The following is a 22,858-nucleotide window of genomic DNA, read 5'->3' on the forward strand; positions in this document are numbered from 1 at the left end:
CTGTTCTTTATGTCTGAGGGATGGGGGGGTAGAGGAGGGATGGACTGGGAGTTTTGGGTTAGTAGATGCAAACTATTATATATAGAATGGATAAACAACAAGATCCTACTGTATAGCACAGGGAACTATATTCAGTATCCTGGGGTAAGCCATAATGGAAAATAATATAAAAAAGAATGTATAGGGGAGTTCCCTGACAGTCCAATGGTTAGGATTCAGCACTTTCACTGCCGAGGCCTGGGTTCAATCCCTGGTTGGTGAACTAAGATCCCGCAAGCTGTGTGGCCAAAAAAAAAAAGAATGTATATATGTGTATACCTGACTCATTTTGCTGTACAGCAGAAATTAATACAACATTGTAAATCAACTATACTTCAATAAAAAATAAATTAAAAAATATAAAAGCAACTGATTATAAAACTATCTTATTTTATTGAAAATTATTTGATTTTAAAAAATATTTACTCAAAATGTCTAGCACAAAGGTGGAAGGGAAAATCAATGGAGAAAGGTTAGTCTTTTTCAGTAAGTGGCACTGGAACGTGTGGACATTCATATGCAAAAAGGGATAGGGAGGGTGGGAGGGAGACACAAGAGGGAGGAGATATGGGGATATATGTATATGTATAGCTGATTCACTTTATTATAAAGCAGAAACTAACACACCATTGTAAAGCAATTATACTCCAATAAAGATGTTAAAAAAAAATAGATCTCAAACCATGCTCTATACCATATATAAAAGTTAACTCAAAATGGATCCCAGACCTAAATGTAAAACCTAAAATTATAAAACTACAAGGAGAAAACAAAAGAAAATATCTTTGTGGCCTTGAGTTGGGCAAAGCATGAGCCATAAAAGAAAAAAAATCGATAAACTAGACTTAATCAAAATGAAAAACTTCTCTTTGAAATGTCAAGAAAATGGAAAAAAATCAGAGACTGGGAGAAAATATTTGCAAAACATTTATCTGATAAAGGATTTATCCAGAATACATAGATATCTTAAAACTCAATAATAAGAAAATAAGTAACCCAATTGTAAAAAATGAGCAAAATATTTTAAGATACTTCACCAAAGAAATTATACAAATGGCAAATAAGCACATGAAAAAAGCATGACATTCACTAATGTAATTATAGTTTCATCATTGAATGAATAAACTCACTACCTACTTTCCTGAGATAGATTCAAATTAAACATGAAATCTACTCTTTTAAAAAGCATATCTGAGGGCTTCCCTGGTGGCGCAGTGGTTGAGAGTCCGCCTGCCGATGCAGGGGACACGGGTTCGTGTCCCGGTCCGGGAAGATCCCACATGCCGCGGAGCGGCTGGGCCCGTGAGCCATGGTCGCTGAGCCTGCACATCCGGAACCTGTGCTCCGCAACGGGAGAGGCCACAACAGTGAGAGGCCCACATACCGCAAAAAAAAAAAAAAAAAAAAGCATATCTGAGACTTAGGGGAAAAATAACTTTGAATTCTACATGGTAAAAATACTGTCCTTGAGTGACCAATTTGGAAAAACAGCCAAAAACAAATCATATGCAGAGGTTAAAAAGAAAATAACCTTTCCAATATCCCTAAGTATGGTACTACAAACAATAACTTTATTCACTAATCATTTTTACTTTTTAAGGGAAATCTAGGAGTCTTCGTTATTAGCATTCTTTTAAACTTATTTTATGACTTTATGGTATCTAGGGTAAATAATCATTATCAATTGTGAGATTTAAAAGTACTGTATTTTAAACCCACATATAACCTGAATACTTTTATCCTTACAGTTTAGGAGTTACAGTTGGGGGTGATTGTCGAAGAACACACATATAAACATTCCACCAAGTCTGCAATGGAAATACACCATCCTGATCTGTAGAAGCAGCCCCCAAATTAAGGAAAGTTCTAGCCAGAATAATGATGATCTTAACTGGATTGCAGAACTCCCCACAGTGGCCTAATCTTATAGGGAAATGCAACAGATAAAGGAATTAGGAGAAGCAGTAATATTTCCTTAATAAAAATATAAATTCAAAACCAAGTTTCATTTTGTGTGGAGAATCATGACTTTTTCTCAAATTGAGTAGTCCTGAAATTATACACGTGTATATAGACATACATATATTCAGTCTACCACACATAGATAGTCATCTAATATTTTACAAAGATTGTACTGCAGTAGAAAAAGGATAATCTCAGTAAATGGTCCTGGAATAAGCAGCTATCCATATGGAATTAAAGAACATATTTCAACCCTAACATCATACCAAACATATCATTTCTATATTGTACTTGTATTGTAAATGCAGTCTATGTCTAAATGTATAAGGAAAATTTTGCTTTTAGAAGAAAACACAGTATTTTCATGACGTTGGGAGTGAATAAACATTTTTTAGACTGAACACAAAAAGTGCTAACCATAAATGAAAAAACTGACAAACTGAGCAACATTAAAATTAACAACTTTTGTTCATCAAAAGACACCAATAAGAGAGGGGAAAGGAAAGCCAGAGTGGAAAAGATAACTGCAATACATATATCCGGCAAAAGACCCAGACTATAGAAATAACTCCAAAACAATCAATAAGAAAGAGGAAGAAAATCCAACAGAAATACAGGCAAAAGACTTGAGCAAGCATTTCACAAAAGAATATATCCAAACAGTCAATAAACATATTAAAAGGTGTTCAACAGCACTAATCACCAAGGAAATGCACATGAAAACCACAATGTAATATATCATACCCATTAGAAGGATAAAAATTTTTAAAAAGACAATATCAAGTGTTGATAAAGATGTGGAGGAATTCAAACTCTCATATACTGCTGCTGGTAAATTAGTATAACCAACGTCTTTGGAAAACTCTACTACAGTTGGTTACACACATACCATATGATCTAGTAACCTCAATCCTAATTATATACCCACTGGAAATACATATACATATCTACCAAAAAACATTAACAAGAATATTTATAGAAGTTCTATTTGTAAATGTCTCCAATGGGAAACCACCCAAGTATCCAACTAAATTAGAATGGGTAAATAAATTATGATACAGTCATATAATGGAAAACTATACATATACATACAATAGAAAACTATGTGAACTACCACCACATAGAAAAACATGGATAAATCTCACAAACATAATATTGAGCCAAAAAGATACTGTATGATTCCATTTATACAAAGTTGAAAAGAAGGCAAATGAGTTTATGGTACTAAAACTCAAGACAGTAACCACTTTGGAGGAGGGCCATTAGGGGCTGGAAACGGGCACAATGCTCCATTTTTTGACCTAGATGCTGGTTACAAAAATGAGTGCAGTCCTATGAATATTGATCAAACTACACGCTTATGGTTTGCAGACTTTTGTGTCTTAACACTTATTTCAATAAAATATACCAAAAATATACAGACAAACACAGATTTGGGAGAGGTGGACTGGGGAAAGGGAGAGGAATATAAAGAAAAAATAAGGTATTGTGCTTCCCCAAATATACAGCATAGATTGTTCTCCTTAAAGTTGCCAAACCAAATAAAATATAAATTACGTACTAACCATGAAACCAGGTAGTACTGGCTGAGTAAATTTTGTCTTAAAGGAATACAACAACTGTTTTGAGTTTGCATCATAGAAAGAAAGTTGACCTAAAAGGAAGGAGAAAAAAAAGTCTGATTTATTATTGAAAAAAATAATAATATCTAATTAAGTCTAACATAAAATCATGCATAAAAAGTAATAACCAAATGCACATTTTGGCATTAATTTTTTTGTCACTATGAGGACTGGACTTAGTAATTCTCACTTGCAAATCAGTAGTAAACATGCTTAAGAAAAAGCCCAAATCCAGTTTTCTTTCCCTGGTTTTCAAGATCTCGATAGTGCTTGCATAATCTGGCACTATTCTACTTACTCAACTATAGACTATTTATTTTATCATTATTTAACAAATGGCTTCCTTAGCCCAGTAAAAGCCATGGTTATTTCTTCTTCATTTTTATTATATAATCAGCCTTTCCACTCAAATCCTATCACCATTTAAGGTTTACTCTATGAAACTTTGTCTTCTAACTACTTGAAGCCATGCTTATACCTGAGTTTCTGAAATCATGGTATAGTTATCACCGCTTCAACTTTGTTAATTCTTAAAATCTCCTCACAGTCCGTCTTTCAACAATGATCATGCAACTAAATCACTCTTTCTGACCACCTAACTGTCCAACCTGATGGCATCCTCACAACTGTTATCACTTCTTCAAACTCTTCTCTCATGACTATTCTCTTGGTTTGTTTCCTAATCCTGAGGATATCTTCTGTCTCTTTTTCTCCTATTCTAAATGTAGATGCTTAAAGCCAGAAACAGGGGTATCAACAGTGGTTAGACTCCCAGGGAGGAAACAGATCACCTCATTGCTCTTTCAAACCCATCTTTCTAGATGCTTCTCACTTAACCTCTCTGAGCCTCAGTTTCCTCATCTGTTACATGAGATTAATAATTCTGACCTTTTAGGATAGCTATAAGGATTAAGTGAAAACAATATGCAAAAGGGGCTTAAATCCATACCCAACATGTAATATGGACAACTATTTCTATTAGTGGGAACTCTTAGTGATGCTATCGAAATAGTCATATGTTAATTAAAAAAAATAAGTGTAGATGCTTGTCCAGGTTCTTTCTCTCTACAATGCTCCCACTGCTGCCATTAAACAGAGAAGAAGAGAAAAGAAACTAACATTTATGCCTACTGTTAAAGAACTGGGTGATTTATACACATTACCTCAAAATATCAAGCAACCTATATATGGTCACAAAGTTAGTACACAGCAGAGCAATAATGCTTAACTGTTCTGTACAATATTCACTGGCCATTCGTGATGCCATTTCTAATATTTAGCTTCAGCTAAATAATGCCACATGGCTGTCCTGCTGGCATCTCATCTTTCCCCAGGACTCCATGCTCCCTACCCTGTTGATGATACTGTCACCCTGTTGATCACACTGGATGGAACCTCAGTCATCTTCAGTTCTTCTTTGTCTCTCCCTCCAATCCGTATTTAGTTATCAAGTCCTATGAATTCTACTTTCACACTATCAAATTCATTCTTCTTGATTCCTCACTGCTCAGATCCCTCTTACCACGAATCACTCAACAAATACTTATTAAGGGCTCACTATGTGAAGCACTTGTCAGGCAATAAGGACATAATACTTAACAAAACAGACATGGTCCTGTCTATATAAAGACCACCTCCTTGAAAAGTCTTCCCCTATCAACGTTTGCAGTCTCTTCTACATTCAACCATTTACTCTCTAATATTTCTAAAACTATATTACAATCATATGACTACAGTTTTCTAAAATGAACAGAAGCCCACCCACCAACTACTAAAAAAAAGACTAGCCTATTATTATTTTTCAAGGCCCTCAGAATCTGATCCCATCCTACATTACAATTTCTTCCTATACCCTATGCTCTAGGTTAACAATTATACTTCTTACTACTATCTTTAAGGAACCACCAAGTATGGGAAAAGAGAAGATAAGCAAATGCTATCTTGGTAGTTGAAAAAGAAAAAAAAATGTATGCCAATAAATTTACTAGTTATCCTGAGGAAAATATTTATCTGATTCAAAAGGAGTAAATAAAAAAGATGCAGCAAAACTGACATGTCATCACTATCACTAAAAATAAATCAAACCAAAATCAATTTGTTTACTTTTTTGTTTGAGTAACCAGGTTGATGCCTCATGGAATCATCTGGACACAATGTTAACTAAAATGGTAAAATTTGGTTTTATTAGCTCTAAGTGTCAACTTGGAGAGAAGCATTTAGGGAATTACTTTTGTTCCCTAGTTCAACAGTACCTCATCTTCAAAAGTTTTATAAATATTTAGATGACAGTAGAGAAGATACTTATCAAATACCTAACTCAAAAAGCTTAAAGAAATTTTGCAAAAAATAACCCCACCAAGTTAATTTTTAGATGATCTTAACAGGAGGGAAAGATTGGCCAAATCTATTAAGATGAAACTTAAGGACAAATATAATATTCTTCATTTGAGTTATAAACAACAAAAAAACACCCCAACACTGACAATATCAGAGGAAAAAAGATAATCTGACAGAACTGCATGGAAAAAGATCTAGTGGATTAGCTGGCTACAAGCTCAATATTGATCTACAGTGCTGGTAAGTCATATTACTAGAAATTATGCGGCCAAATCACTAACCTATGAAGGTCAGAAGTTGTGTGTTCTACTTTGAGAACCAATCTTTAAAATATATAGACATAGCATACAACCACAGGAGACAATACGGGTTTGGAAAAATTGAATTATAAAAGGAACAGTTAATGGTATGGGGAATGTACAGTCTGGTAAAACAGGGCAAGAGAAGCAATGTTAGTAGTTTTTAAACAAATAAGGATTATACAGTAAGTCCCTTACATACGAATGAGTTCCATCCTGAGAGCGTGTTCGTAAGTCCAATTTGTTCCTAAGTCCAACAAAATTAGCCTAGGTACCAAACTAACACAATTGGCTATATAATACTGTACTGTAACAGGTTTATAATACTTTTCACACAAATAATACATAAAAAACAAACACAAAAGTAAAGAAAACATTTAAAATCTTACAGTACAGTACCTTGAAAAGTACAGTTGTACAGTACAACAGCTGGCATACAGGGGCTGGCATCAAGTGAACAGGCAAGAAGCGTTACTGACTGGAAGAGGGAGAGGAGGTGGGAGATGACAGAGCTGAAGGATCGTCAGCAACAGGAGACGGAGGGCAAGCCGCAATTCCACTCAAGCCTGACGTTGATGGCAGAGGTTCTGGTTCCTTGCTTGATTTAATTCTATCTACCCTGTTGAAAAAACGATCCAGTGATGTCTGGGTAGTAGCTCTTTTTTTCTCATTATAGATGACATGGTAGCACTGGATTGCATTCTGAATTCTGCTGCAACCTTTGTATACCGTCTACGTTCTGGTCCTGTGCCTCCAAAACTAACAGTGCCTCCTCAAATAAAGAAAATCCCCTCGCCATTTCCTGCGTCATGAATCTCTTCAGTTTTTCGGTTACTTCTTCCTCCTCTTTTCTCATCGTCCTTTCTCTGGGCCTCCAGTTCAATCAAGTCTTCATTAGTAAGCTTCTTGTGTTGCACAGCAAGGAATTCATTGAAGTCATCCTCTTGCAGATCTAGCGCCAGCTACTCGCTGAGGGTCACTAAGTTGCTGAAGACCTCTTTGGACTCCTCATCCACCTTCTCAAATCCACGAAAATCATGAACAAACTGTGGGCAAAGGTTCTTCCAAACCTCATTCATGGTGACGGCCATAACCTCACGCCAAGCAAAGTCCGTATTTTTTACGACCTTGTAGATGTTACAGTCCTTCCAAAATTGCTGCAAGGTTGTTCCTGATCCGTCACTTGCCTTTACTGCCTGATGAAAAGTGTGATGTAAATAATATTTCTTAAAAGTTGGTATAACTCCCTGGTCCATAGGTTGGATGAACAACACAGTATTTGGTGGCAGATGCACTACTTTGAGGTTGGGATGAAAGTTGTCCATGAATAGGGAGCGGCCCAGAGCACTCTCAAGCAGCAAAAGAATGTTGAATGGGATGTCCTTTGCCAAGCAATATTTCTCTACCTCCGGGATAAAGTGGTGGGAAAACCAGTCCTGGAAAATGGTCTGTGTAACTCAGGCTTTGGGGTTACTCCTCCACACAACAGGAAGAGAGAGCCCTTGGCTGTGTGTTTAAGGGTTCTTGGGTTCTCTCAGTGATAAAACTAAGAGAGGCTTCAGCTTCATATCGCCGGAAGCACTGCCACCAAACAACAGAGTTAGCCTATACTTTGCTGCTTTATAGCCTGACATCACCTTTTCCTCCTTACTGATGTAACTTCAGTCTGGCATCCTCTTCCAGTACAGTTCTGTCTCATCCACATTAAAAACCTGCTTGGGTAAATATGTGCTTTCATCAATAATTTCTCGAAGCGTTTCAGGAAATTCCCGAGCAGCTATCACATCTGCACTTGCTGCCTCGCCACTTAGTTTTACGTTTTGAAGGTTGGCTCTAGCCTTGAACCGATGAAACCAGCCATGGCTGGCATTAAAAGGTGTGCCCTCTGGTTCTTCGCCACGTTTCTTCTTCAAGTCTTCATAAAGGCTTTTAGCTTTCTCTTGAGTCAGCATTAAGCTGAGCAGAACTCAGCGCTGATGTTGATCCTGCATCCGCACACTGAGAAGTTTCTCCATCTCCTCCATCACTTTTCCACGCTTCTTCAATATTATTGTTGACATCTTCGGCACAGCAGACTTCATATGTCCGATCTTGTCCTTGTTCTTTAGAATTGTGCTGATGGTTGAACGATTCGTGTTATAAGAATGAGCGATGTCTACCATCTTTTCACCTTGCTCCACTCTCTCAATTATTTTCACTTTTGTTTCCAACCTTATCGCTTGGCTCTTCTTAGTAGTACCAGCTATATCACAGCTGCTTTTAGGCTTGCCTCCTGACATTCTGGGCTTGAAATAAAGATACCGTACTACTGTACCCTATATAGTACTGTACAGTAGAGTACACAAAAGCACAACCACTTGTAGAGGACGTATACATGTGACAATGTACACTAGACACTTGAACTAACTTACATGATTGGACATGCGAACGCACATTCACATCTTTGAGAGTTCACAACTTGAAGATTCATATGTAGGAGACTTACTGCAATGTAAGTATGAATTAGGGAACATAATTCTGTGTTTCTTCAGATGTCAAAATTTAAGAGCAACAGTCTCAGAAGTTACTGAGAAGACAAAGTGAGTTGATTTAAGAAAAACCTTCTAACCAAGTGTTATCCTACAGCGAAACAGGCTGCCTTCTAAGACAATTAGCTTCACACAGAAAAGTTCCAGCATAGGAGTTAGCAACTACTTGCAGATATAATGTAATAAGGATTTTATACTATGTGGCAAATGGATTGGGTAATTTCTAAGGTCTATTCCAACTCAAAAAATCTGACTCTACCACTCTTAACAAGTAATAAAACAAGGTAAAGGAGGAATTAAAACGGGCATGAGAAATTTGAAGGCTCAAGACTAAAATTAGCAAAAATCTCTTTTTCAAACTTACTTAGTATATTATAGATGAGTGCTTTTGCAGGCCTGCAAGCAGACATTGCGTGCCCTTTCAGTCAATTACAGAGCTGAAATTATGTTTGTGATCAAATCCCAGAAGGTCAAAATATCCTTACCACAATACTAATGGAAATTCTGTAGAGATGATTACTAATGAAAAGTACTGAAATACAAGCAACGATGACGAAATAACTTAGGAGAAAATCAGTAAACTTACCCCCATCAAAATCACAAAATACACCTATTCTTTCAGGAACTGTAACATCCAAGGCTTTGACTCTATTATTATGCTTTGCTGCAAATGTGTTTTGTAGCCAGTTGTTGACATGGATACACCAACTAGTGTTTGTCTTTCCTAATTGGTCAAATTTCCCCAAAGTCTTGTATGCTACTCCCACGCTGTAAGATTTACAATCCTTCTGGGCCTTGACCTCCCAGTAATGTTGTCCACTTTCAATAGCAGTGTCTCCTACGAAAGATCAGAAGGTAAATTTGACTCTTACGTCTTCCTTATGAGTCACAGAGTTTTACCTATATCTTGTCCCACAAAATGGCACAAAAAATCTGATTCAGGAGAAAAATCATGCTAACACACAGACACTAAATGCAGAGTATCTGCTATAATGACTTGTACATTTACTGCTAACTTTTCTGAATATAAAAGGCTTCAGAACTTTTCTTCCTTACTATCCCCTCAAGAGTTATAAATGTGGAGCACTATGTAAACTGAAGCAGAATTTAAAACATATCAATAAAAAGACAATTTGAAAACCCACCAAAGTAATTAAGCTTCAAGAGGGAGAAACTTTGGCAACAATTCATTCAATACACAGGCAGCCACTCCACCACTGAGTGTAAAGTCCACCAATGTGACTATGATGCCTTTAATCTGAGATAACGAAGAACTATTATGTTTATCCTACCCAGCACTGTATATGATTCCCCAGTAAAACGATCTCTGCTGCCTCTTACTGCTGGTGGCCTGGAGCCTATGGATGTCCGTTTAGGGGATGGTGTACCACTTCTAGATAAACAGGAACAAAAAGAAAAACAAATATTCTATGTTGCACATGTTTCACAAACTAAAATTACAAATCAAGAAATGAATCTTTCTAAAGATTTCTAATCACGCTGCACAAATAGCAACATTTAATTTTATTTGAATTATTTATTATTAAACAGATTTGTCAAGTGTAACACTTAAATGTAAGAAGTCATCAACATAAAGCATGCTAAAAACACTAATACCATGCAGACCGAGCAAGGCTTGTACAAAGAACATACAGTTGAAATATGAGACAATACAAAAAGGGAAAAAAAGAACTCAAGGGAAAAAAAAAAGAACTCAAGAAAGATAATGGATTATAGTTTACATTTCTTGCAGTTAAATTTAGATGAAAAGCAAGACTTATTTTGGTAGGAGAAATGCTTTATAATACTTGTTATTATCCTGTGCATGGATTTGGGTAATTGCTATTTTTCTTTTTAAGACTTATGAGAATCAAAACTAAATAACCTTTTTTATAAGCAGTAGGTATTGGGTTGGCCAAAAGGTTCGTGCAGCTTTTTTCCGTAAGATGGCTCTACTAGCGCTTAGTTGTCTTTAACTTCATTCGAAACAGTTTTGTTAGACTATATTGTGACAGCTATCATATCAGTGTGCATTTAAAAAAAAAATCAAAATCGGTGAATTTTTGTGTAGTCATTTTAATACTGAAGATGGAAGAAAAAGAGCAACATTTTCAGCATATTATGCCTTATTATTTCAAGAAAGATAGAAACACAACTGAAATGCAAAAAAAGATTTGTGCAGTGTATGGAGAAGGTGCTGTGACTGATCAAACGTGTCAAAAGTCGTTTGCAAAGTTTCGTGCTAGAGATTTCTCACTGGATAACATGCCACGGTCGGGTAGGCCAGTTGAAGTTGATAGCAATCAAATCGAGACATTAATTGAGAACAATCAACGACATGGGAGATAGCCGACCTACGCAAAATATCCAAATCAAGCACTGAAAATCATTTGCATGAGCTCAGTTACGTTAATCGCTTTGATGTTTGGGTTCCACATAAGTGAAAAAAACCTTCTTGACCATATTTCTGCGTGCGATTATCTACTGAAACATAATGACAGTGCTTCGTTTTTAAAAGAAATTGTGACAGGCAATTAAAAGTGGATACTGTTCAATAATGTGGAAGGGAAGAGATCATGGGGCAAGTGAAATGAACCACCACCAACCACACCACAGGCCAGTCTTCATCCAAAGAGGGTGATGTTGTGTATATGGTGGGATTGGAAGGGAGTTCTCTATGATGAGCTCCTTCCAGAAAACCAAACAATTAATTCCAACAAGTACTGCTCCCAGTTAGACCAACTGAAAGCAGCACTCGATGAAAAGCGTCCGGAATTAGTCAACAGAAAATGCATAATCTTCCATAAGTGTAACGCAAGACTACATGTTTCTTTGATGACCAGGCAAAAACTGCTACAGCTTGGCTGGGAAGTTCTGATTCATCCACCGTATTCACCAGACACTGCACCTTTGGATTTCCATTTATTTCGATCTTTACAAAATTCTCTTAATGGAAAAAATGTCAATTCCTTGGAAGACTGTAAAAGGCACCTGGAACAGTTCTTTGCTCAAAAAGATAAAAAGTTTTGGGAAGATAGAATTATGACATTGCCTGAAAAATGGCAGAAGGTAGTGGAACAAAATGGTGAATACATTGTTCAATAAAGTTCTGGGCGAAAATGAAAAATAGGTATTTTATTTTTACTTAAATACTGAAAGAAATTTTTGGCCGACCCAGTGTTTTTGTTCTGTATCTTTTCTTCTTAAAAAGAAAAACAGCAATTACCCAAATCCAGGCACAGGATAATATCAAGTATTATAAAGCACTTCTTCTACTAAAATGGACAAGATGCAACCTGACCTCCCTTTATCAAATTATATGATACGGTGAACTGGACAGTATTAAGGCCTCTCACTAACTCCCCAATACTCAAAATAGATCAAATCCCAAAGATGTTTTAAAAAATAAGATTTCAATTATATCAAATCACTGCATTCATAAAACAAAAAAAATTTATAACTTACCAGTAGTAAAGAAATAAAGGGAAAGCATGGCAAAAAGAAAAACAGATGTAACTACTAAGAATGGCAGCTTAAATTTCAGAGAAAAATTAAATAAGGAGATGTCTTCCTTTGCAGCATTCTAGACTTCCAACCCTAAGTACATTTTTGCAAGAAGTGCAACAGCTGTTATTGTTTTAAAGCAGCGGTCCCCAACCTTTCTGGCATCAGGGACCGGTTTCGTGGAAGGCAATTTTTCCATGGACCGGGGGAGGGATGGTTCAGGTGGTAAGGCGAGCGATGGGGAGCGGCAGATGAAGCTTCGCTTGTTCACCTGCCGCTTACCTCCTGCTGTGCACCCTCCCTCCCAAGACGACTGTTATCGGTCACGGCCAGGACCGGGGCTTGGGGACCCCCTGTCTTAAAGCAAACATGATCCTATCCTTTAAAGACACCTCAGTCACTCAACTATCTGAATTAAGCCTCTTTGTTACCTCTACTCTGGATTGTTTTACCAGCTTCCCAGATGATCTCTCTGCTACCCAATTCACTTGTTCACTGTTACGAGATAAACCTAACTGATTCTCCTACTTTAAAATCTTCGAGCACTTTCTTACTGCCTACTAATGACTTAGCTTGGCTTTTCAGGTTCTTCTTGATTTGGGCCCACTCTGCTTTTCCAGCCTTCTCACCTCTGGAGAGCACTATCCAGCTAAATATAGTCACTCAGGCGTCCCTTAAACTCAGGCAATCTGCTTCAGTGCCTTTTCCTTTCCTTGCTCCTTCTCTCACTGCAAGTCCAAACGCTACTACACATTCTTCCACTTATTTGAGAACCAACCTAAATACCATTTCACTAATGAAGGTTTCCCAGATCCTACCAGTCTAAATAACTTTTCTGAAGAGTCCAGCTCCAGGCCAAAATCCTATGTATGATCTTTCAGGCCCAACAAGAAGCGATTATAAATGCTTGCCTTCTCTACCCCAGACTTGGTACAGAGCTAGTTCACTGCAGTTTCTAGAAGCAGTTGCAATACCCCCTGCAACCCCAAGCTCATATGAATGTCTGCATTCCTAGATTGGGCGCCTGTATTCAGAGGCCCCCTTACAGCAGGGGGCCCCCGGCTGAGACCCTTTCCAGCTGCCTCTTCAGAGACCTCCTTAAAGAGGGCAGGGGTCAGGGAGCAGTCTGAAGACACTTTTCTCCACTCTGTCTCAATACTTTTCTACTCCTAACTTTTCCCCCTCTCTCATTTCCTTGGCCTCAGGTCCATAAAACAATAGGAGAAGCCTTCTGTTTGGGCCTTCCTGGGCAGTGAGATGACCCTCAGATACTCACCATCTGCCATCTGCTCTCATTTACCTAACCCTCACCCTGAGCCATTCTGTTGTGAAAAGTGGAACCCTGGGGGGAGCTAACACCCTTTCCTTTGTGGCCTCTAGCTTATACTATCACAGTAAGTACATGAAGTCTTGATTGTTACTTTCAGTTTGGCTTATTGTCCTAACTGACCACTTCAACATGCGGCAGCTCAGGAAACCTTTCTTCCTCTAAACTCCCTGATTCACACATACTATTACACATAATCTCTATCTTGTATTATTGTTATTTATATAGAGAGATATATCTCATCTACATAAGTTAGGGCAAATTCCTTGAAGGCAGGGACAGTGTTTATCCCTATAAACTCCAAAATATCCAGCTGACATCCTGCAGTGAACAAATATTTATGGAAAGAATAAATGTATGTAACATTCCAGAAGTAGCCTACATAAAAAAATACGCTTAAAAGGAGGGAAGAGAGAAAGAGAAATAACATGATGAAATTCTACATATAAGTATCCTAAAAATCTCCAAATGACCAAATGAAACTTCACTGATTCTATTAAATCCAGCAGCACTTTACAATTTATAATACACTAACTATGAAACCACTTTCACCAATAATAAGCAAATAAACTAGAAAAAAGAAAAGATAATTTTGAAAAGAGAACACATTCTGGTTTCTGGGAAAGATACGCAGTATCTTCAAATTAGCACATTATTACTTGCGCAATTTGAAGTGATTCATCTTTCTGGCACTGTCCTAATAACTTCAGTAATGACCTTTATTTTTTATCCTTGATGCTTCTGAAACTGCATGATTATTATAAAACGTAGGACACTTCACACCTGCCTCATGTCAAATATATATAAATGCAAAGCTGTAATGTTAGATATATTGAATACAGCACAACAAGAAAGGTGCCAAGTATAAGTAAATGCAGAAAAAAATCAGATAAAGGAAAATAATTCAAGAAAGACTTTAAAGCAGAGCTTATTGTTTTGTTATCGTATACAACATAATCCAAATAATATACAGCACATTATAATGCTGTAAATTCAAAACATAAGCCACCAATACAGACAGTCTACACAGACCAATATTTTAGCTTATGAAGGCTGCTGCAATGGCTTCTGCTTATTGGTTAAAGAAAAATAAAAGTTATTCAGCCAAGCTAGATATACTAAGTCCTAGAACTATACAGACATAGATCATCACCTTGTATGTTTCTTCAGTGAAGTAACATGGGCACTGTCAGATAAAAATAGGCAACTGTTAAGAGACTGCTTTACAACTTAAATTTAACAGTTTATAGTAAAATTAGGTCAAAAGCCTGCTGAGGAATTTCTTTTGATTTACTGTTTAACTCACAGTGATTACCTTATTTTAGTTTGAGCAAAATTTATCTCTGTTTAAAGAGGCCCCCATACTTTGAGACTATCTAAATAAGTCCTACAATAATAAAAGGTCCCAAGCCTGCCTCTTTGTTCATAAGGCTGCTGATCAGGGGCCAGACACTGGGACTGTACATGGTAATAGCTGTCATTCACTGCAGACCTTCGGGTAAGACAGGTGATCTATAAGTCTAAAATTCAGGAACTATTGCTAGGAATTTCTCTCTAAGCAGTTCAAAGTGCTGTAGATATAACTTTAAAGTAATGGAATACTGAAATAAAAGGTGTAAGAAGAGGATTAGGAAAGAAACTTAAAAAAAAGTAATGAAAAATGTTAATGACAAATTCAAGTACTGATAATATTATATTCTTCACTTTGGTGTTACTAATAAGAATTTTTTTTAACATCTTTATTGGAGTATAATTGCTTTACAATGGTGTGTTAGTTTCTGCTTTATAACAAAGTGAATCAGCTATACATATACATATATCCCCATATCTCCTCCCTCTTGCATCTCCCTCCCACCCTCCCTATCCCACCCCTCTAGGTGGTCACAAAGCACTGAGCTGATCTCCCTGTGCTATGTGGCTGCTTCCCACTAGCTATCTATTTTACATTTGGTAGTGTATATATGTCCAGTCCACTCTCTCACTTCGTCCCAGCTTACCCTTCCCAAGAATTTCATTTTAAGTTATTGTCAAGTAACAATCAATGTACAAGCATTTTATTCAGATAACAGATTTAATAAACTAGCTTACCTGCCCTTGTTCTCTTTTCCTTTAATTTTGCTTTCTTGACCTTTTCCTCCAGTAGGATCCCACTCTACACAGGTATCTTCAACTCTCAGGTTCAAATGGGAGGATGAGTTATCCAAACTGAAGTTAAGTGCTAACCAAAACAATATTTCAATTTTTTTTAAATGTAGCATATCTCTAGTTTCTGAAGCACAACCATCATCACATTGTTTTCCTACTCAATGGATTTAACTCTGTATATAGAGAATAAAGTTCCAATTCCTAATCCTAAAATTTAAAGTCTACAACGATAAAGCCGTAATCTACAAATTCCTACTCTATTTCCCGTTATTCTCCTCTATATATCTATCCTGTACTCCAACCAAATACAACGTACTTTCATGGCCACTGGTCTTTCTGCTATTCCTTCTGCTGGAATCAATAGCCTCAATTTCCTATTATTAGAGCATCAGCTGATTGTTATGACTAAATAGGAAGAGGAACTGGTAGAATTAAGGATGAGGAGAAAGTGATGTGGTGTAAAAAATTATAGAGCCTGGCACACACACATTTTCTCTTATGCCCTAACACTTAATAATTTCATATTTAAACTCTTAGTAGTTTCAAAATAAGGCAAGCACAGAGAAACAGGCCATGATGGCAGAAGCAAGGGAACTAATCCAGCTGATAGAGTTAAAGATGATATACATGGCAAAGAACAGACTGGGGAGAGGGGCTACTTAAATGAAATCAAATTTTAAAAATCCAAAACAAAACTATGCTTTTCAAATTATTTGGTATCGGGGGAACTATCTGTACTATTCACAAGACTTACTCAGAACTGCTAATTTAGGAAATCAGTGTAACACAGTATTACCTTCTCCCTTGGATACTGAGCGTTAATCATTGAAATGTATTGATTCACAGCTGCGTAATGCACAGTTCTTCCTATTTAATATCCTAAGACCCTAACTGGGTCTTAGGCAAGGTATTATCTACTACATAGTTACCAATAAATCTGCTTATTAGTTATACTCCCCTCCAAAAATTTAAATTTCTGGTAAGTACTCAGTGAAGAAATATTCCTTTACAATACCCCATTTCACTTAAGGATAATACGTGATCTAGCTAAGGTTTCAGTGTGTCTGTGAAATATACATCATCAAACAACAAAATATTCATATAGAGAACCTAGTGCTTACCTAGTGAATCAAGAATCCTTTTAGACTCTACTGTTTCTTAAAGAGCACTTTAATTTTATCTATGCATCTGACCCATTGCTCAGTGTATTTTAAATATTCTAAATACAAATCTACTGACCATAACCACTTTTAGAAAATGTCATACTATATGCAAAAAAGTTAATAGCTTTCAAACTCTGCATGTAAACAGATAAGAGCTTACTGAAAGACGAAATAATGCAGCTTTTCAGTAAAAATGGAAACAGAATTCCTCAACAGGTGGGTTACTAAAAAGTTAGGATTAAGCAAAACTGAGACCCTGTATTACCAAGAATGAACTGCCTTAAGAAAACAGGGTTAACCTCTATATTAGTTATTAGTTAATATATGTAAGGGCATCTGCATTTTTGAGAGAAAGAAAAATTGGATATAACTCTAAGGTGCCATCACTCCCAGTTGCCTGTTAAAATCCTAAGGGAAGAAACAAATCCTAAAGCTATTCCCTGTGTTTCATGATGGAGAGATGAGTAGAGTCAAGGGTAGCAAAAACAGGTATCACCCCCAAGCCGCTTGAAACCAAATTTATCAAATACCACAGCACCCAAACAGTAAAGCATGGGCTCCAGTCCCAGGGGTGCAACCTTTTATCTCTTCTTTTTTGGACACTGTCCCTTTATGAGGCCTCAACTAAATCATAGAGGCTCTCTAAGGTAAGAGGGTCAATACCATGCAGTTTAAAAGCAAATAAAAGACTGGCCTCAAAAGTGAGGGCTCAAATTTTAGTCCTGTCTCTCATATAAGCCCTGTAATATAGCCAGATATTAGTTTCCACATCTTTAAAAGTGTGAAAACAAAGTACCAAAAAAATTAGAACACAGACACAGATATGTTTCATGTGTTTAGTTTGTGTTGGTGGCTGCTTTCTAGGCACTGTAAAATTATATCATAGACACTAACATTTGAGGCTAGAAAGTAATTGGTGATTAATATCACATCATTTACCTTTACAAGGAAGTAAGGGATAATGTACTTTAAAAATTCTGGTCATAAGAAATATTATTCATCACTTTTGACAATTCCAATAACAGAAGAAATAGAGTTACATACAACTGGAGAGACAGATATTAACAATGTTCACTATTTTCCACACCAAGCACCACAAGTGGCAGGATATGAAGTTTGGGTAGGCCTCAACTATTAAATCTCCATCTCCTTCCCTTTGCCTCCAGTTCTTTGCTCATATACTTATTTCTACTGTTTGGTCAAAAAGGGCTGCAACAAGTCAAAAAATTAGTAAACAACTGTTTAACACAGCATTTAAAAAATCTGACTTTTCTCTGGAGCTCCTGTTGTCATTAGTGGCCACTCCAGTGGTATGGAATAACCCTAGAAAACCTGTGACCCATAGTTTCTTAAGAGATACTTTTACTCTGAGTCTCCCAGAAGGTCCCAGAAGATTCAGTGGGCCGCAGCGTTTAGTATCAGTCTAACCCAACCCCAGGGGGTTTACCCCACAGAGAGAACTGCTCAAAAGGACTAGAATCAACTTAGTCTTTCCCTACAAACCCTAAGACCAAGAATTTGACTGGTAAAATCTAGACATTGCTAACAGGAGCAGACAGCCCAGCTCCAAGGAAGCTACAAGCCAGTTATTCATTTTCCTGAATCTGTGGAATTTGAATGGAAATGTACAATTCACCACATTTAGGCCCAAGTTTGGTCACTAAACATAAAAAGTAAATGAGAACAAAAGAAATAAAAAACATATAATATTCTTGAGGGAGGATATTAATAATAATGCAATTTTACCTGACAAGGGCTAAAATCAGGTCAAGTTATGTAGGAAGGATTATCTGCCTGTAAATATGACTATTTATGAAATGGTAAAAATCTCTATAAAGAAACCACAGTATCATCTCAGTTTGTTAACAAGTAATTCTAAGTAATTGCATTTCTTGGCTAAGTTATCTGTAGTTCTCAAATAAAAACATTTGCTAATCCAAATTACTTCGACTTAGTTTTGTTTCTTTTAATCTTTCTGATGCAAACATATTCTTATGAGTTTGTCTTGTCAATAACTTATGAACCTCATATCTTGTTTTATTCTAATATGATATTTTTATATCAGCCTCCAAATCACATCAAACTTCTGGCATTCAAACCCTATTTAAATGTTATATGAACTAGAGGTCAGTGGAACACTCTAAGGCCCAACTATCTAACAACAATGTGTAGAATCTGATTCTGGAAGTAAACTGAGTCAATTATCACCTCACGATTGGAAAGACCTCTAGCATTGTGGCCTTCAAATTGGTAAATACCTGAAAAATCTTCTGTGTTTAAATACGTTATTCTACAATAAATCCAAACTGTTCTCAGAGACTAGAAGCACTTACATTCCAGGTCCACAATAAGGGCTGGCACAGAACTTGTAAATCGATTCTTATTCACAACTTTCCAAGCTAGTTCTAGGAACAGACTTTAACTAACTTCACTTTCTTCACCTGCAAAATGGTTATCAGTAATATCTATTCTACTGATCTCTCAAGATGGTTTCAATGATCAGATGAAGACTTGTGAGCTTTGTAAACATTATATAAATGTTAATTTCTACAATAAGATTTTAGAAAACAAAAAGAACCTGAACTAAACTGAATACGTACTTCCCCATTATTGAGTCACAATCCATTCTCTGGGAAAACTCTGGGCAAACTCCAATCATGCGAATGTATTTATACTAGACTGAAATTTGTAAAGTAAGTATGCATGAGAGAACATAACACCATCATCAGTCTATTTTACCCATCTGAATACCACGGTAAAAGAAAAACTAATGAAAACCACTACTGTAGTCCTCATTTTCCCATCTTAAAATTCCTCCTGCTGAGAATTCCTTTGCGGGGTGGTGGGGGAAGTGGGGGTGAATCAAGGTGGGGAAGGAAGGCAACTATACATGAAATGTTTCCTGTCACGAAGTCTGGAATAATTACTGATGTCAAGTTCTGTTTCATGCTGTACAAGTAGCTACTGATCTTACCTTTGGTCTCTAGAGTCACTGGATCAGAACACTCTCCAGCCACAGCCTTGTTACAAGCCCGCACTCTGAAGTTCATATACTTTGAATCAAACTTCAGGCCTGAAAAAATGAAAAATGGCTTTCAGATATGAAAAGTAAAGGAATCTACTCCAAAAGGACGAGTATGAACCTTCAAACAGACATTTTTCCCTCCCTAGAACTATCTTTTTACTCAGGAAGGGTACAGATTTATGTTAAAAGGGTGATAATGCCTGAAATAAGAGAAATCATGATTTATCTATGATTTTCTTCAAAATAAATTATACAGTTTATCACTGGGCTTTTTAAACCTAGCAATAAAAAGATACTCTCAAGCCTCATTATAAGTAAGGTTTCATTCATGGAGAGACACTACAGTTTAAAATAACATATTCAATTTCTGGAAAGTAGACACTATAGAATTTTTATATTTATGACACATTGTTTCATATGTGAAAAATGAATTTAAAGAGAAAGTGAAGCATAAGGATTAACAGAAAAACTTTGAAGTCTGTCAGGTCTAGATTAAAATCTCAATCCAAAAATTACTAGCTACGGGACCTTCAACAACTTGACGGAGCCACAGTTTTTTATCTGTTAAAATAGAAAAGAGAAAACCAACCTCTTCACCGTAAAGACTAAATGAGATGTATTGTACTGATTAAATGAGATGTACTGTGTAATACACTTCAGCCCAGCTCCTGACAAATGGTAAGTGCTCAGTAATGGTAACGTTACTGCTACTGCTCATATAAAACAAATATTGAACAACTCAGGCAACATTTGGCCATTTCAAATACCCAAAGTCCCCTATACATGCAGATATGTTTTTAAAGACTATCAAAAGGCCAACACACAAATTTCTAATACCAAGTCACAGCTTAACTTTAAGTATTATCGTGAAGGTTATCAGAAAAGGGTAAAGGCAAGTCTTTACAGTATCACTGAAATGCAGGGTAGTGTATACATCTAGAAAATTGACAGCTTTTTTTATTGTTAGAAAACCAAGGTAAAAATTAAATGTCACTCTGAAATACAGTTTCCAGAACATCCTTTCATGTTTGTTTTAAATACACTGTTTTACCAGATTGCAAATATCCAGAAGTAATGAAAATGAAGGTTTTCTTGATATTTTAAGAGAAATTCATTTCCATAATAAATATACAAAAAGTCAGCTTGGCTAAAGAAACTTAATAACTTCATCTTTTAATGTAATTCAAAATATTTTTCACAATTACATCTATCTTCCGAGAATGAGATTCATGAAACGCAGTCATCTTACCTGATAGTGTATATTCAGTACCCTTAATATTATCAATTATCTCCCAGCATCGCTCATCCTTTACACGTGGAAGTCCATCAAAATTAGTTTTCCTATATTCCAGTATAAAATGATCAATCTTATTATCTTCTTCTGGCATTCTCCAAGCTACTGTTACAGAATTGTCAGCCACCAAACACTCTACTGGATCTATCTCTGGAGCTTTGGGGACTGAAGAAAAAAAAAAAGCTCGTTTCTCACTATAGTACTAATCCAGTATTTATGTTTGTCGTTCAAATTATGCTTTTCATGTCGCTTTTAAACTGTTCAATTGAATCAGGCTAAGAGAAGGGATACCTTATAAATGCAAAATAACCATTTTTCTAGCTCTGTTTTAAAATTCATATTTCAAAGTTTTTCATAGACTTATTCAAAGTATATTAAAACCCTAGTTAGCAAAAAGCAATTCAAACATGCTAAGAATAAAGAATCAAGAATGATTTGTTACTTCTCAACACGTTTTTAATCTGTTATTTCAAACAGCTGGAGAATATAAATTAAATCACTATTGACAAAATAAAATAACTTGCTTTGAATCCAAAGATTAAAATAATTCAAGGTATTTTCAATGTATTTAAAAAACCTAGTTTATAAAATAACTGTAATTTCTCAACACTGAAAATGAACTCCGCAACCCCACAAAATATTTAAGCATTTTTAAATGTTTCTCCAAAGAGTTCTATGATTCATTAAAACAAACTGAGGTAAATGAATCACAATTAACATGAATGAACATTAATCAATTTCTTTTCCATGAAAGAGGTTTTCCATAGCTCCTCAACATTAACAGATGTTCCACTTAAATAGCAGGCTAACTGGAGAATGTGGTCCTCCAGTGATACAGATGGGTCTGAAATGTGTGAAACTGTGCAAGTACTGTATTTAAACCTTTTGTTGCTAAAAAAAAGTTTTAAAAGATTTACTCCAAGTATGTAAGGTTGGTTCAACATTCTAAACTAGATAATGTAAACTATCACATCAGTAGAAGAAAAATCAGATGATCAGAAGAAAAATTATATGATCATATCAATAGATGGAGAAAAAAATATTTTACAAAATCCAACATTCACTCATGACAAAAGCTCTCAGTAAACTAGGGAACTTTACTTGATAAAGAACATCTACAAAAAAAACTACAGTTAACATTAATGTTGAGAAACTAGATACTTTTCCCCTAAGGCAATGACATCCCCTCTCTCCACTCCTACTCAACACTGTACTGGAAGTTCTAGCTAAATGCTATAAGACAAGGAAAAGAAGTAAAACATATACAAATTAGGAAGGAAGAAATAAAACTGTCTTTGTTTGCTGATGACATGATTGTCTATGTAGAAAATCTCAAAGAATCAACAGAAAAATTCCTGGAACTAACAAGCTTATAGCAAGACTGCAGGATACAAGGGATGAACAGGCAGAGTACAAGGGAATTTTAGGGCAGTGAAACTATTCTGTATGATAAGGTAGTGGTGATACATGACATGATCCATTTATCAAAAGTCGTAGAACTGTATAACACAGAGTGAACCCTAATGTAAACTGTGGACTTTAGCTAATAATAATTTATCAATTACTACAAAAGTACTACACTAATGCAAGACATTAAAAACCGTGGAAACTGT

At 36.1% G+C, this 22,858-nt stretch overlaps 1 protein-coding gene across 4 annotated transcripts in view; it reads right to left on the reverse strand.

Moving 5' to 3' along the window:
• The window catches only part of FSD1L (fibronectin type III and SPRY domain containing 1 like), a 70,890-nt gene that overhangs the window by 7,270 nt on the left and 40,762 nt on the right, over positions 1-22,858 (reverse strand). For 2 of the 4 annotated variants that reach the window (XM_027105313.1, XM_027105314.1), the window contains exons 7-12: positions 21,201-21,410; positions 19,901-19,999; positions 15,707-15,836; positions 10,080-10,180; positions 9,374-9,625; positions 3,567-3,655 (exon numbers count right to left, since the gene is read on the reverse strand). In XM_027105313.1, the coding sequence (XP_026961114.1) occupies positions 3,567-3,655; positions 9,374-9,625; positions 10,080-10,180; positions 15,707-15,836; positions 19,901-19,999; positions 21,201-21,410 (881 nt within the window). The remainder of the gene's footprint in view (positions 1-3,566; positions 3,656-9,373; positions 9,626-10,079; positions 10,181-15,706; positions 15,837-19,900; positions 20,000-21,200; positions 21,411-22,858) is intronic. The other 2 variants (XM_027105316.1, XM_027105315.1) reach the window with 1 other exon arrangement.

The sequence above is a fragment of the Aethalodelphis obliquidens genome, unplaced genomic scaffold, assembly GCF_003676395.1.
Source record: "Aethalodelphis obliquidens isolate GAN/ISIS:26980383/991018 unplaced genomic scaffold, ASM367639v1 scaffold7, whole genome shotgun sequence".
Taxonomy (NCBI): domain Eukaryota; kingdom Metazoa; phylum Chordata; class Mammalia; order Artiodactyla; family Delphinidae; genus Aethalodelphis; species Aethalodelphis obliquidens.